We start from the raw sequence: 14495 nt of genomic DNA on the forward strand, positions 1-14495 counted from the left end.
ATTTGATTGGAGAGCTATAGCCTTCAGAAAAACTGAGATGCTTTGGTTGGTCAAAATATGAATCTTTCAAAACTTCGCTATCCTGAAGAGACCATAATTCTTGTAGTGAGGGATGTGTTGGATGAATGCAGATTGAATCTAATTTTATGCTAAACCAATTAGCATTACATCACCACAGCAGAAATATCTAGAGCATTACCTCATATCAGTGATTTTTCTGGGATGTTAAAATAAGCCTTTAAAAATCTGAGCGATTTATTTTTCTTTCTAAACGTTACATCTTCAGTTACATATTCATCAACCAAAATATTTTTATGCTCCAAATCTGAGCCATTATAGTATGTAAGTAGTATTTTCAATAAAATTATGTTATTCACTTTTATCTTTAAAGAAAAATATCACAGTGATGGAAGTCCCAAAAATATTTCTAAATAAGATGACATACCTGAGTAATCATCATCATCATCATCATCATCATCATCATCTGACCTTCAGTTCTAGGACTCCAAAGCAGGCAAACTACCAAACACAGACACAGCGTGGTCACAATCCAGCTAAAACAAGCACCAGACAGAAGCTTAAATTTATGAAATGAAAAAAGAAAAAAAAGTACCTAAAAGAGCTATAGGTAGCTAATTGCTCTCTATGTTAAAGAATCAAGTAGTGGGGGAAAGACAGAAAGGACGGGGAAAAAGAAGAGCAAGAGTGTAACAGGTATAGTCCTAGCTCTTTTAGAATCAATTATCAAAGAGTGTTGTTTCTCGGGTTGTTTGTTGACCTTTGAAATCCTTGGCACCTACGGCCAGGGAAGTAGGGTCCACAGTTATCACCCCAGAGTGCCTGGGTGACAGTATTCTTCCTTGAAAAAAAAATGGTTTGTGATTGTTTACATAAATTAGTAAGTTTCAAGCAAAGGACTTGTGTCCTTTTTTGTCCTTTTATAAGGAGCCATGCAAATTTAATTGCTGTAAAACCAAGCACAAGAGATCTTCATCCTACATTTTATAGCATTTGACTTTATCCTTTACTATCTCCCCAGAGATGTTTCAAAAGAAATTTAAGTTGAATCCAAAGTGACTCTTTGAGACTTGCCAAGAAAACCTCCCTCTTAGACTGATTAATGTGACCTCAAGGAACAAAATAAAAGTAAAAAGAAAAGGGAAAGGCGATGTGCTGACAGACCCCAGGGACTCTTCAGTGGCATCCACCTAAAACACAAGCCATGGGCAGCCATCCAGTCTTCCAATGCATCCGTGTGGTCTCCAAGAATGTCAATGTGTCAGGACAAAGAACCCCGTTCAGATATTTCCTCCAAAACTAGTGTATCAATGACATTTCCAAAGTATTACCAGCAAGAAGTCTAAAACAGTTAACTCATTTTTCCCACTCAACATAAAGCAAAACTAAGGAATCAAACAGTGGCACAGAATGAATAACAAGAAAAAATGTTGATGATACACCAATTACAAATTAAATAACGACAAAACAATATGTATGAGAACTCAAATGAATGGTTCTTCCCACATCAGCCAAATGAAGTGGAAAATTGAAAAAATTTAAGCCACTTCCTTCTAATTGTTTGGGCCTTTAAAAATAATGGAGCATAATGTCATGACTAATATATATTATTTTCTTATTAAAACAAGATCTATATAAAATTGAGATGTATTTGAAAGTGAGCAAACAGCTCAGAGTTTACATGTTTAAAAGAATTGGGGAAATGCATGTGTGTGTTTCTGTTTTTTATTTTACCAAGTATGCAAATCTCTTTACTGTCTTAATCTATCCCAAAATCAAAGCTGATTATTGAAACTGTATATTATTTTGAGAAACTATTCCTGAGGTCTCTAGCCATCTCTGTAACCAATATGTATTACCCAAGTATGACCTACATATCAAAAACTTTATAGAGCATGTAACATCCAGCCCTCTGTATCCATGGGTCTTGCATCATAGATTCAACTGTGAATTGAAAATATTTTTTAAACATTCATCTGTACTGAATTTGAACTTGTAGACTTTTTCCTTGTCATTATTTCTAAAAAATACAGTATAACAAATATTTTTATTGCATTTATATTGCTTAGGTATTATACACAACCTAGAGATCATTTTAAGCATTCAGGAAAATGTGTGTAGGTTATTGGCAAATACGATATCATTTTATTTTTTATTATTTAATTCATACTGGTTCATTGTAGTTACACAGAATAGCTGGTTTCATTGTGGAATATTTGCACGTACATATAACATAATTTGATCAATTTCATTTCCTAGTATATCGTTGTATATAAAGGACTTCAGCATCCTCAGATTTTGGCATTGAGAGGGTGGTCCTAGAACCAATCTGACATGATACCAAGGGACTAAAGTACAATAGTCATGTAGTCAATGACTCACATGTGGGAATTAACTAAGGAGCAAATGCCAAATAAAACTGGAAAGAGAAAAAAGCCTTATGACACTTTACCTTAACAATAAATATGACACTTTAAAAATTAATAAAAAATGTTATTCTTGTTAGAAATATTGTGGACAGTGAAGACGATGGCAAAACATCTGAGCAAATTATTGGAGGAGTGAAGAGTATTAAGAACAAGGCAGAGAGTCAGACAGGCCTACATTCAAAGTAAACATCACACTTCAAAATCCATCAGACTTTAGACACATAGTTCAAACTCTCTTGAGTCTTTTTTCCCCCATCTGTCAATTTACACTAATTATAGTACCTTTCTCATAACATTGTGGAGATGATTAAATGAGATGCATGCAAATGCCCTCATACATTGTTTGTGCTCAATAAAGAGTCTCTGTTACTATATAACTCATGGTTCATTGTAGCCATTTGGAAGAATGGAATAGTACAATTAGTGTTTACACATCATTAGGTTAAGTGACTATTGCTACAGAACCATTATACTTCATGTGGGATGAATTTTAAAAGAATTCACCAGAGAAATGCACTTAACACTCAAACATTAATAGTTAATAGCAAATGCAACCAACCATTTAAAAAAAGTGTTTGAAATTACCTATCACGTCCCACATTCTTGCAAACACATTCGACATTGCTTGGTATTGGAATGTAGTGAGAAGATCAATATGCTTTGTTTTCTATATACCCATAAAGAAATGGTTGTTCAAAGTATGGAAATATCAGTGGTGAAACCTTATTAGCGCATTTCTCATAGTCCTTTGCATTTGCTGGAGATTCTTTTGTAGCTAATTTTTTTAAATATCCAAATTATTTATATTTCACTGCCAAGCCTTCATCCTGTTTTCCTCTGATCAAACCATCTAACCAGCCTCATCTTAGGGACACTTTCTCTGGAAAACGTCCAGGGATCTTTCACACTCTTCCCTCCTCACTCTTTTAGAAACTTATCCCCAAATTCAGTCATTCTTTCCTACCTGCTCTTCTTTCATGAGGTGTCTGCATCTTCCTTCCTCCCCCTTTGAATCCTAAGCCACACTGCATTCCCTGCCCACTCATCTTCATTTGTTTCTTGATGTGCCTCCTGGTCTATCCTGCATAAAAAAGTCAGAAAAAAAAATCTTTCCAAAAAGAGGATCCTGTGAGGTCTTTCCTCCTATCAAAGTGTTCAGAAGCTCCCTATTGCTAAAAGGATCAGAATGGCTGAGCCAGGACACTTTGGGCAGTGAACGGCATTACAGGCAGGTGGCCATTTCTTGTATCCTCACATGGCAGAAAGAGATTGAGCTAGCTCTCTGGCCTTTTATAAGGGAGCCATTTCGGAGGGCTTTGCCTGGATGACCTAATTACTTTGTAAGACCTTGCTTCTAAATGCCATCATGTTGGGGATTAAATTTCAACATATGAATGGGATGAGGGGAATTGATACAAACATTCAGGCCAAAACAGTCAAGATTATTCATCATGCCTGGGGCTCTGTGTGTGTTGGTCCCTGACAGTCTTTACACTCCCCTCTCTACACTAGCTTCTCAAGCATAGTTAGAGTCATGGTCTTACTAAACATTACAAATTTAATTTCCAAGAAACTAAGGACAGATGTTGAGGAACATTCTCTTTAGAAATTCATTAAATTCAGCAGAAATTCTACAAATTTAATCTGTTACTACTTTATGAATTGGAAAATCTTCTCTTTTATGTATAAATTATTTATTAATGAAGTTGATGCCTATAATATATATTCATTCTTCAATATGCATGGAGATTGGTTCCAGGACCAAAATCTGCAGTTGCTCATGTGCCTTATTTAAAATGGTGTCTTATTGGCATATAACCTACACATGTCCTGTCACATATTTTAAATCATCTCCAGATTACTGAAAAAAGTCTATGTGTCCCGCACCAAAGCAGTTTTTATTTTGAATATTTTCCATCAGTGTTTGGTCTAATCCATGAATGTGAAACCCACTGATATGGATGGCTAACTGTATATTTAATTTTGCAAAATTTTTTTGGATGCCATATTGCATTTTCTTACAAAACAGTTACCACCATCCGAAAAAGCCTAGATGTTATTGTTTTCACTCAGCTCATGGAATTAAATGTACTAAACCACCAAGTGTGCTAACTTCTGATAGAAATTGTGATTCATGCTGAACATCCAAGTAAAGATCTGCTTAGGTCTTTATAAAGGATGAAATTTCATTAACCAAATATTAACCAAATAAAGACATAAGCCTGGAGCTGGGGCTCAATGGTAGAGCACTTGCCTAGCACTGGGTTAGATCCTCAGCACCACATTAAAAATAAATAAGTAAAATAAAGGTACTGTGTACAACTAAAAAAAAATATTTAAAAAGAAAAAGAGGGACTGGTGATGTGGCTCAAATGGTAGCGCGCTCGCCTGGCATGCGTGTGGCCCAGGTTCGATCCTCAGCACCACATACCAACAAAGATGTTGTGTCCGCCGAGAACTAAAAAATAAATAAATATTAAAAATTCTTTATTTCTTATCTCCTCTCTCTCTCTCTCTCTCTCTCTCTCTCAAAAAAAAAAAAGAAAAAGAAATAAAAGAAGTATGGCTCAGCCTTCTCAAATTGCAAAGGCATTTAATAAAGTTTCTCGGAATGCAAATGGCCAGGACTTCTATGGCACATGGTAAATTGTGTCGTTTATTTTAAGGTAATAAGCAGCAGAGATTCTTTTTGTAGGTCCTATCAACATGTCAGGTTGAATTATTATATACAACTGAAAATATTTGATCTTCGTATGTGGTTCAACAATATGCCAGCATTCTCAGCCCTAACTGTGGCCGAGAATGGGTCTCCTCCTATAGGTAAGCTAGAAAACTCTCAGCAATCTTGAGTTAGATTGATTTACTGCATTTTATCCAGAGATCCCATCTTCATCACTGCCCATGTATGGACTTTGGCCTCTTTGGGGCTTAGTTTCCCATTTTCTCTTAAAAACTTCTCATTCTAACATTTTGTGGCTCTAAAGCATCTAATTATTGAATCCATTTCTTAGTGGCCAAAAAAAAAAAGATGCACCTGTCAATAACATCCAAACTCATCTTCTAGGACTTCTTTCCTTTCTAAGGTCTTCACTTTCCCTTGGGTTACAGTGATGATTAAATGACCCTGTCAAGATGCAAATGTTACCTGTTAGGTTCCATGTGCTCGGTCATAGCCTCTGTGTATGCCTCATTTTCTTATGCCTCTTTTCTTCCTTTTTCCTTCACTTATCGATTTCATTAATTCGATAATCAACAAAGGTGAGGATCCTGCATTCTTATCCCTTTCTGTTTAAAACCAATAGTAATGAGATGCTCACCAAGTTTACCTCGGCAGGAGGAGGCCTCTTCTACAAGAAAAGAGAAAATGAAATAGAGAGGGGGAGGAGGGGCAGCACAGCCTGAAGTCCTGCAGCTACTTGACAAATCCCAGTGGTTGTGAGAAGAGGGAAAGATAAGAAAATGTACTTGAGGATGAAAAGAAAGCAGCAAGAATAAGTCCCTAGAGGATGTACCTACTTAGTAACTGAGTTATCTGACTGTGCCCAAATGAGTATGTGGTGGTTCAGGCTGAACCCTCCTGAATCTCACTTGGATACAACAGACCTGCTTTTACATTTTCTAGAACAGGCATGTCTCTGCTAATTGTGCCTGTTTCCTCTATATCTTTCCTATTTCTGCCTCCTATCCTATCTAACTTTTTTAACTAACTTGCAATACTATGCAATTCATGTCCTCTGTAATAAGGAATATGCTTCTCAGAGCTTTGTTGACATCTTTTATTCATTGTGAAAGAAAGCAAAGCAGTGTACCTGGCGGTGTTCATTTTGCTGGAGGTTACGATTATTATCCAAGTTTAGAGAAGCATTCAGAAGCAATTCAGAAAACAAAAGATCCTAACATGAGTCTTTCTTTTCAGCCTACAAGGAAAAAATGAAGGAGCTGTCCATGCTGTCACTGATCTGCTCTTGCTTCTACCCAGAACCTCGCAACATCAACATCTACACTTATGATGGTGAGTGCCTGAATGGAGATGCCCTGCCAGCAAGATCATTTGCAAAAGCTTGTTTATATTTGCTTCCTTCTCATAGCTCTTGGTATAATTAAATCAATATTTTTGTAGATCTCGCTATTGACTTGCTGGGTCTAGCTATTAGGTCTTATTGATTGCCTATTGCTCAAAACAGTTTGAATCTGGTGCTAATAACAGCACATTAATGTCTCTTAGGAAGCATGACTGGGTTGTTATTAGCAACCACATGCAGTAGATCAACATCCACAATATGTCTAAGGCTTCTCTTAGCAAACAATGTAATATATATTAAGCTGCAATTAGAATAGATCAGAATTTGCAACAAAATGCTTTATACTTAGAATGCTCAAGAGAAAAATTAAGAACCATCACTATTTTTCTTTATGAAGTTCCTGTGTTTTGCATATGTATACCAACAAGTTCATAACAGTAAGCAAATTAAAAAAAACAAAACTGACTTATGACTGAGGCCCCAGGCAAAGAGGAATTAAAAGGACAACCCCCCACCTCCAAAGAGCTGGCATGACAACTTCACTGAAGCACAACCTTCTAGGTTTGATCTATCTTGATTGATTGTGCTTAGTTTGGTTTCCTTTCTGATTCTGCCACTCTCCATGTGGCCTCAGGCAAACCAACACTTAGATTCTCTGAGCTTCATTTAACACTAGCATCTCCTCCCAGGGATGCCATGAAGTTTAAATGACTGAATGCAAGTCAAACATCGGCACCAAGCCTGGCCCCTCAAGCACTTGACAGTGGTAACTGTTATTATCAACAATATTATCTTCGTCTAATTCAGTCATCAAAATGTTTGATGTCAAGTATAGCTGAGGCATAGTTTGCTACCTGATAGGCTCACAATTATTTTTCCTTTCCACACGTGTAAAGAAAGACATTCAAGACAAGACAAAATGACCTTGTAGCCGGTAACCCCTTGTATGCCCTTAAAGCCTATTTGAGGACTCAAAGGCATTTTCCCTCCAAGTTGTTCTGTTGTGGTGCCATCATTGCAAGTGCTAATTAAGGGCTCTTGCGTTCCAATCATAATTTTCACTGGAATGCAGAACCAATGCCTATTTTGTAACACGTTCATTCAGTCAACAAATAAACTACACAGATCTTTATTATCTGCCAGATGTAGCTGCAGCTGGGAATCCAGCGGTGTTTCCTATGGGAATCTTATAACTCCATATTGTCACTGAGGGTCCAAAGACTAATATGGAGTGGTCCCCACCTTCAAGAGACTCAGGGCTTAGTAGAAGAGTCTTCCAGTATACAAATGATCAGGAAGTGGAACACAGTGGATAGGAGAGAGGAGGCCATGGTGGTTTCTTCCAGCTTAGGGACGGAGGAGACGGGTAGAAGAAAGCAAAAATTCCCTATCACCAGCTCTTAGATGTTGAGTACCCAAGTCCATTAGCACTCATGCACTGCTTTGCAAAGAAAGTAGGTGGGGAATTTCAAATTTCTGAAGTTTTTAACTCATCATCCTTGTATTTCTATCTTGATGATAATAAGACAATCTAACAGGAATTAACGATAATAATTATTATTACCATTTACCTTTATAAACAGGTAGTGCCATGGCCTGTAATTTATATTAAGTGTCTTTTATTTTTTGATCTTTACAACAATTTTATGAGGAAAGTGCTCTTTTGTTCTCTGTCTTTAATAAGGAAATGAAAACTTAAAGGACTTAATGTTCCCATGGCATGTAGCTACAAGAGACACTTACTATACTAATGCAAATACAGGAATTTCTGACTCCAAAGTCTAACCTAAACTATTTAAAATTCCATCAGCTTACTAAATAAGCTATTTTCCTATGCTCCCTTGTAACCCTTTTCCGTAGGCTTACATAATTTTTATTGAGTCATTTAAAATATAAGTATAATCATGAATGCCTTCAGGAAATTTAAAAATACTTTTACCTTTAAAAAAAAATGTGGCTGGGTGTGGTGGCTCATGCCTGTAATTCTCAGGAGGCTGAGGCAGGAGGATCACAGATTTGAGGCCAACCTCAGCAATTTAGCAAAGCTTTAAGCAATCTAGTGAGACCCTGTCTCAAAATAAAAATAGAAAGGGTTGGGAATGTATCTCAGTGGTTAAGAGCCCCTGGGTTCCATCCCTGATACCAAAAAAAGAAACATGACTTCCAATATACTTGCCGAACTAGCTATTACTGGATTATGTGTTAGCATTTAGGGATCTGTCAGCCTGGGGTTTACCTGACTGCAGCCTCACTGTGCGCTGTGTCAGCCCAGAAGAATATCAGTGGAAGCATCATCTTCACATTAGAAGTGAAGCCGCTTCTCTGCTCTACTCTGCTCTAGTGAGAGCTGGCCTAGAGACCTGGCCAACCTTTGCTACAACTTAAAAGGGACATCAATAAATTAGAGGTTTAGGGAGCAATTTTACTCTAGGGCACAGAGGGTGTTTAGCCTGGGGAAAAGACTTGAAAGTGGACATTGTAACTATTCTCAAATACGGGAGGCCTTCCATATCCAGGGTTTTGAATCAGCAGATTCAACCAACCCAAGATCAAAAATACTTGAGAAAAAACTGTGTTTGTACTAAACACACATGAGCTTTTTTTCTTGCCATTATTCCCTGAGCAGTACAGTATGATAACTATATACAGAGCATTTACTTTGGATTTGATAGTATAAGTAATCTGCAACCAGTTAGCGTTCAGGAGGATGTGAGCGGGCTATGTGCAACACTCCACTGTTTTACCGTAAGGGGCTTGAGCATCCTCAGATTTGGGTACCCTCAAGGGATCTTGGAATAATCACCCAAAGGTCCCAAGGGACAACTATACCTGAAGATTGGTGATGCACAACAGAGAACCACCTAATCTGGGAAAGGTTCAGGCTGCAAATAAAGACAAACTGACATCAGAGGGATGTCAGCTGGAACTGAACACAAAGACAGCTAAAAACGAGAACAGACCATTGAAGTTTTTCTAAAAAAAAAAAAAGATAATTATATTTCACTGTTATGAGTTATATAGTTGTAAGTGTCCTGGCACATGCTATTGCTCTTTTTTATTGTAAATTATATTATTTTATATTATAAATCACATTATTTGGGGGTAAAATCTAAAGTCCTGATAATCTGTTTGTCTTTACCACATAAGCCACTGGTGGAAGAAAAAAAATTAGCCATTCTTCAGGGGTTTTTATAATTGAAAAATAAAATATTATATATGAGTGTGAAGTACAACATGTTTTGAAATATTCATATATTGCAGAATGGCTAAATCAAACTAAATAACATTATTATACCATTTACTTATCATATATCATTTTTGGTGAGAACACTTAGAATCTACTGTCTCAGCAATTTTTAAGAACACAATTCATTGCTGTATTTCACCATGTTGTACAATTGCCCTCATGAATGTATTTTTCTTGTCTAACTGAAATCTCTTACTCTCCAACCAACATCTCCCCATCTCCACATCACCTCCCCCCCCCCCCAGGCTCTGGTAACCACCATTTCTACTCTATTTCCATGAGTTCCACTTTTTCAGATTCCATACAAGTGAGATTGTGTGGTATTTGTCTTTCTGTGCCAAGCTTTTTTCACTTGGTATAATGTCCTCCAGGTTCATCCAAGTTGGTGCAAATGGCAGAATTTCCTTCTTTTTAAAGTCTGAATGCTATTCCACGTGTATGTATACACGCCACTACAATGACTCTTTCCCTGACTCCTGACTGCATCTGAGCTGTGCTGAAGGAGGATATTCCAAAGAGCAACACAATAGGAATGAAGATATTACAGTGGGCTCATGTCCATTATCCCCATTAGATTATGATCACCTTGAAGACAAGGATGCCCACACTTAATCACTGGGAGCAGCAAACATACTGATGGACAAGTCAGGAACCAGCAGGATGTTTTTCACATTAACATTCACTTTGTCAAATACTCCAACTGCTTAGGGGGCTATATTGGTTCTAACAAAGTTCCTGTGAATCCCTGCTACAGAAATGGTAATACTGTAATAATATGTAATTTATACACACACACACACACACACACACAATTATATCTGAGAACCTGATAACTGTGTTCTTTTCCTCCTCCCTCTAACCAAAACATGCCTCCAGTCATGGTAATTCCAAATAAATAAATAAATAAATAAATCTGTGCTACTTGATTTTTATACAAAGTTCATATTTATCCAAAAGGAAAATAGACATCAGTCTAAAATGAATCCAGGCTATTTTTTGCAAGTATGCCTAACATTATTCAACTCCCTGCAGACATTGTTGAGTTCTTGAAAGCTAAATATTTATTCTGTTAAAATATACCCATAGTTCTACTAAAGAGAGGTCTTACACGTTCAAATTAATGTAGAGCAAATTATCATTTGCAGCAATTTATTTCTATTTTTCCTAGAAAAATTATACTACCTATAATTGCTGAAATCCAAATTATTAAAATAAGCCTAAGCTTCAAGTTCCACTTGCTTAATATTCCCCGATTTTCATTTCTTAGATATGGAAGTGAAGCAAATCAACAAACGTGCCTCTGGCCAGGCTTTTGAGCTGATCTTAAAGCCACCATCTCCTATCTCAGAAGCTCCACGAACTTTAGCTTCTCCAAAGAAGAAAGACCTGTCCCTGGAGGAGATCCAGAAAAAACTGGAGGCTGCAGAGGAAAGAAGAAAGGTAATTTTCCATAAGTTTTGAAGTTCTTCTCTCTCCCCTTCCCTCTCCTCCCTCCTTCTCCTCCTCCGGTTCTCTCTCTCTCTCTCTCCCTCTCTCTCTCTCTCTCTCTCTCTTTCACACACACACACACACACACACACACACACACACTTCAAGTAAAGTTTTCAGGGGACAGTGACACCTGAACCTGTCATTCCACATGTGTAGGTCTTCAGTAGACACTGGGTCGGGCTTGCTGGGGTAATACTTCCTCAGTTAAACAAACACTGAATTGAGGCTAGCCAAAACTGGAGCTCTCGAGCAGGCTAAAAGAACTTCAATGTCCTGCTGCCTTTCTTATATCTCTTACCATAACAACCTCCCTCCTCTAGTCAGCAGCACAAACGCACTAGAAAAAGCACAGCCTTAGGTGACTCCAGGACTGGAGCCCAGAAGTGGTGATTGTTCCCTATCAGGGTCTGTATCACACCCCCAGTGTCCTGCATGGTTTCCTTGAAACCATTAATTACCAGTTCTTCTCCCTGAGATCTTTCCAGCCCAGATGTGGTTTGCCACATCTGGCTAAGGGCCAGAGCTTGACCCTTTTCTCCTCAGAGTCTCCCTGTCTGCCCTTGAAGTCAGTCCTTGCAACCTCAGGACCTTCTCTGAGATCTCTGGTATCTTCCTCTACCCTATCTCTAAGCATTGATGGGATTATTTTCTTTCTCATTTTGTCATTGGCCCTTGACAATATTAAAGAGCTTTTCTCTTGCCAAATCTTTAATTTTCTGTACTCGGATCCCAAGATATTAAGATATCAAAGATATTAAGATTGGAGGATACCAAGACATCCTGGAGGCTCTATGCCTAGAGAAGTTGCCTGAATACCTCTGTTCCAGCCATGTAGTTTTGGTAGTTCATCTATCAAGGTACACTTGATCACACAAAAATTGAATTTTCTTAGGTAATTCATTCCTACATTGTATTTCCCAGTTACTTTTTCATAATATATTTTTAGGCTCATGTAGTCACTAAACATATGCTCCACATAAAGTGGAAACTGCATTTTTAATACTTTTCTTATTTTATGAAGACACTTTCTACAAAAAGTCAGCCAACACTTTATACACTTCTGCGTTGAATAATTACTAAGAGAACAAAGAGCATCCTTTTAGTCTTTAGACTAAATTCTCCAACAAGGAACACAGAGAAAACACATGTGTGTGTATGTGTGCTTACAGGTGTGTATAGTATATGTGCATACATATGTATATATTCACATATATACATAAATGTTTGACATCAAATAAAAGGCCCAAAGATTAAAATCTCTCAGGGTAAATTTTCTGAATGAGAAAATGCTAACCTTTGTGCTTAAAAAAGTCTTCCCATGTACATAACATAATAATCTAATTTTCACCTAAGAGTGAGGTTCTCCAAATATCTGAAGAATATTACACACACGCACGCGCTATTGTATCAATTACTGCTGATACGAATACAGATTTAAATAGGAAGAAACTGAACTATTAACCCAAGGATATCTACAGAGATTGGCATTTTTAAAAAATCATTATCTTTTTGTTGTTTTTTTATAGCTTTTTTCTCGTAGTAAAGCTACTAAATTATTCAATTACATTTCACTAAAACTTTGCTGCCAACAGATGTAACCAACTGGAACACTCAGACAGCTTAAGTACCCACCCAAACATTGGCATCCTGCAGGTGGTAGGTATAGAGATGGGCATAGGTGTATGTTCAGGCCATAAGTTGATGTGCAGAGATCAGAATACAAAGTTATTGACTGACCAGAAATTAAAATTAGAAACCAGAATTCAGCACCATGGTTGAGAACATTAATGGTATTTCAAGGTGTGGAGAAAATTATTGGTGGGAAAAGAAAAACACAGAGATGATCAAAATTAAGTGGGTGTTAATTTATAAGTCACATAAAACTCCCTCTGGTAACTAATTAATGATTCTGGTAAAACTCCTGCAACCTGACATCAATAAATTATCAACAATTGCACGTTTAAACAATTAAATGCACATTTAAACTCAACTGGAAATTGACCACATAGCTTAACAACATTTACAAATGTAACCATTCAGCATTATGATGCCAGAAATATATATGTTCTTTGGAACACTTTTAAAAAGCAGTATTCTATCACATTTTTCATATTATTTGTTAAAATCTTTCAATCCCAAAATCATTATGTGGATTATAGTGGCAGACTTTTAATTAGAAGAAAGTGTAACTAATTAACAGAAAGAACCAGCTTAACGATTCATCAATTGATTTTCTTCTATTGGATTGTACTGACTTAATTAGCACTCATTTGAAGTACTGTTAATTCTCTTTAAAAGAGTCTTCAGTAAGTAGATATATCTCCGTAAATATCTTAGTGAGGATATGCAAATAACCCAAATCCAATTCAACTAGCTGAAATAAAAAGTGAATATATTACTAAAAAGTCAAGGAATAGCTACAGCATCAGAAACAGCTGGATCAAGGTAATCAAGCAGTTTGATATCTGTCATTTCTTCTTGCATCAAATTGGTTGCATTACTGGAAAAAAAAAATAGTTTCAGTCAATACCAATGCCAAATTACTTTTCTTACAACAGCAACTCCAGCAGAAAGATAGTTTTTCTTCCCTAATAGGGCTAACAAAAGTCCTGGAATTGACTCTCAATGACCTTACTTAGATTGCATGCCCAACCCTAAAGGAGTCATTACAGCCAAGGGGATGCAGTAGTTTAATTAGCAAACCTGGATCACATGCCCACTGCTGACCTGCGGGGAAGCTTAGGTAAGATCCCTGGGGTGAGAAGTGTAGAGGGGTGGTTCTCAAAAAAAAACAGGTGTTCTCATCAGAAGGGAAAATGGATTTTAGGCATGTGAAATTACAGATGTGCTCCATTTTTAATCTGCAAATATTTAGTGTTACTAAAACAATTAGCATAACTGTTTAGCTTATACACTAATACACTATACAATTTGTAATTCTATTAACCCCCGACAGTCCCTATTGTGCTTATTTTCATATAAATGGAATGAAAAAAAATCAATCTATGTGGCTATGAAGAACAGCATTATTCTTTCAAAATATAATGTGAGCTACAGATGTATCAAAAATTTTCTAGCAGCTATACTTAAAAGAATAAAAAGAAATGTGTGAAATTACTCTTAATAATATATTTGAGCCCAACATATCCAAAACATTATTTCGACATGTTATCAATACAGAATTATTAATGAGATTATTTCACATTATTTTGTTCATAGTAAATCTCTGAAATCCAGTGTGTAGTTTACACTTAAAATGGAGTTAAATTCAAACTGACCATATTTCAA

At 36.7% G+C, this 14495-nt stretch overlaps 1 protein-coding gene across 1 annotated transcript in view; it reads left to right on the plus strand.

The window, feature by feature from the left end:
• STMN2 (stathmin 2) overlaps positions 1-14495 on the plus strand; it is a 51475-nt gene that overhangs the window by 20199 nt on the left and 16781 nt on the right. The window contains exons 2-3 of the mRNA XM_081266275.1: positions 6364-6459; positions 10984-11156. Coding sequence (XP_081122401.1) covers positions 6364-6459; positions 10984-11156 — 269 coding nt within the window. The remainder of the gene's footprint in view (positions 1-6363; positions 6460-10983; positions 11157-14495) is intronic.

This window comes from Spermophilus citellus (genome assembly GCF_964194105.1).
Source record: "Spermophilus citellus genome assembly, chromosome: 14".
NCBI lineage: Eukaryota > Metazoa > Chordata > Mammalia > Rodentia > Sciuridae > Spermophilus > Spermophilus citellus.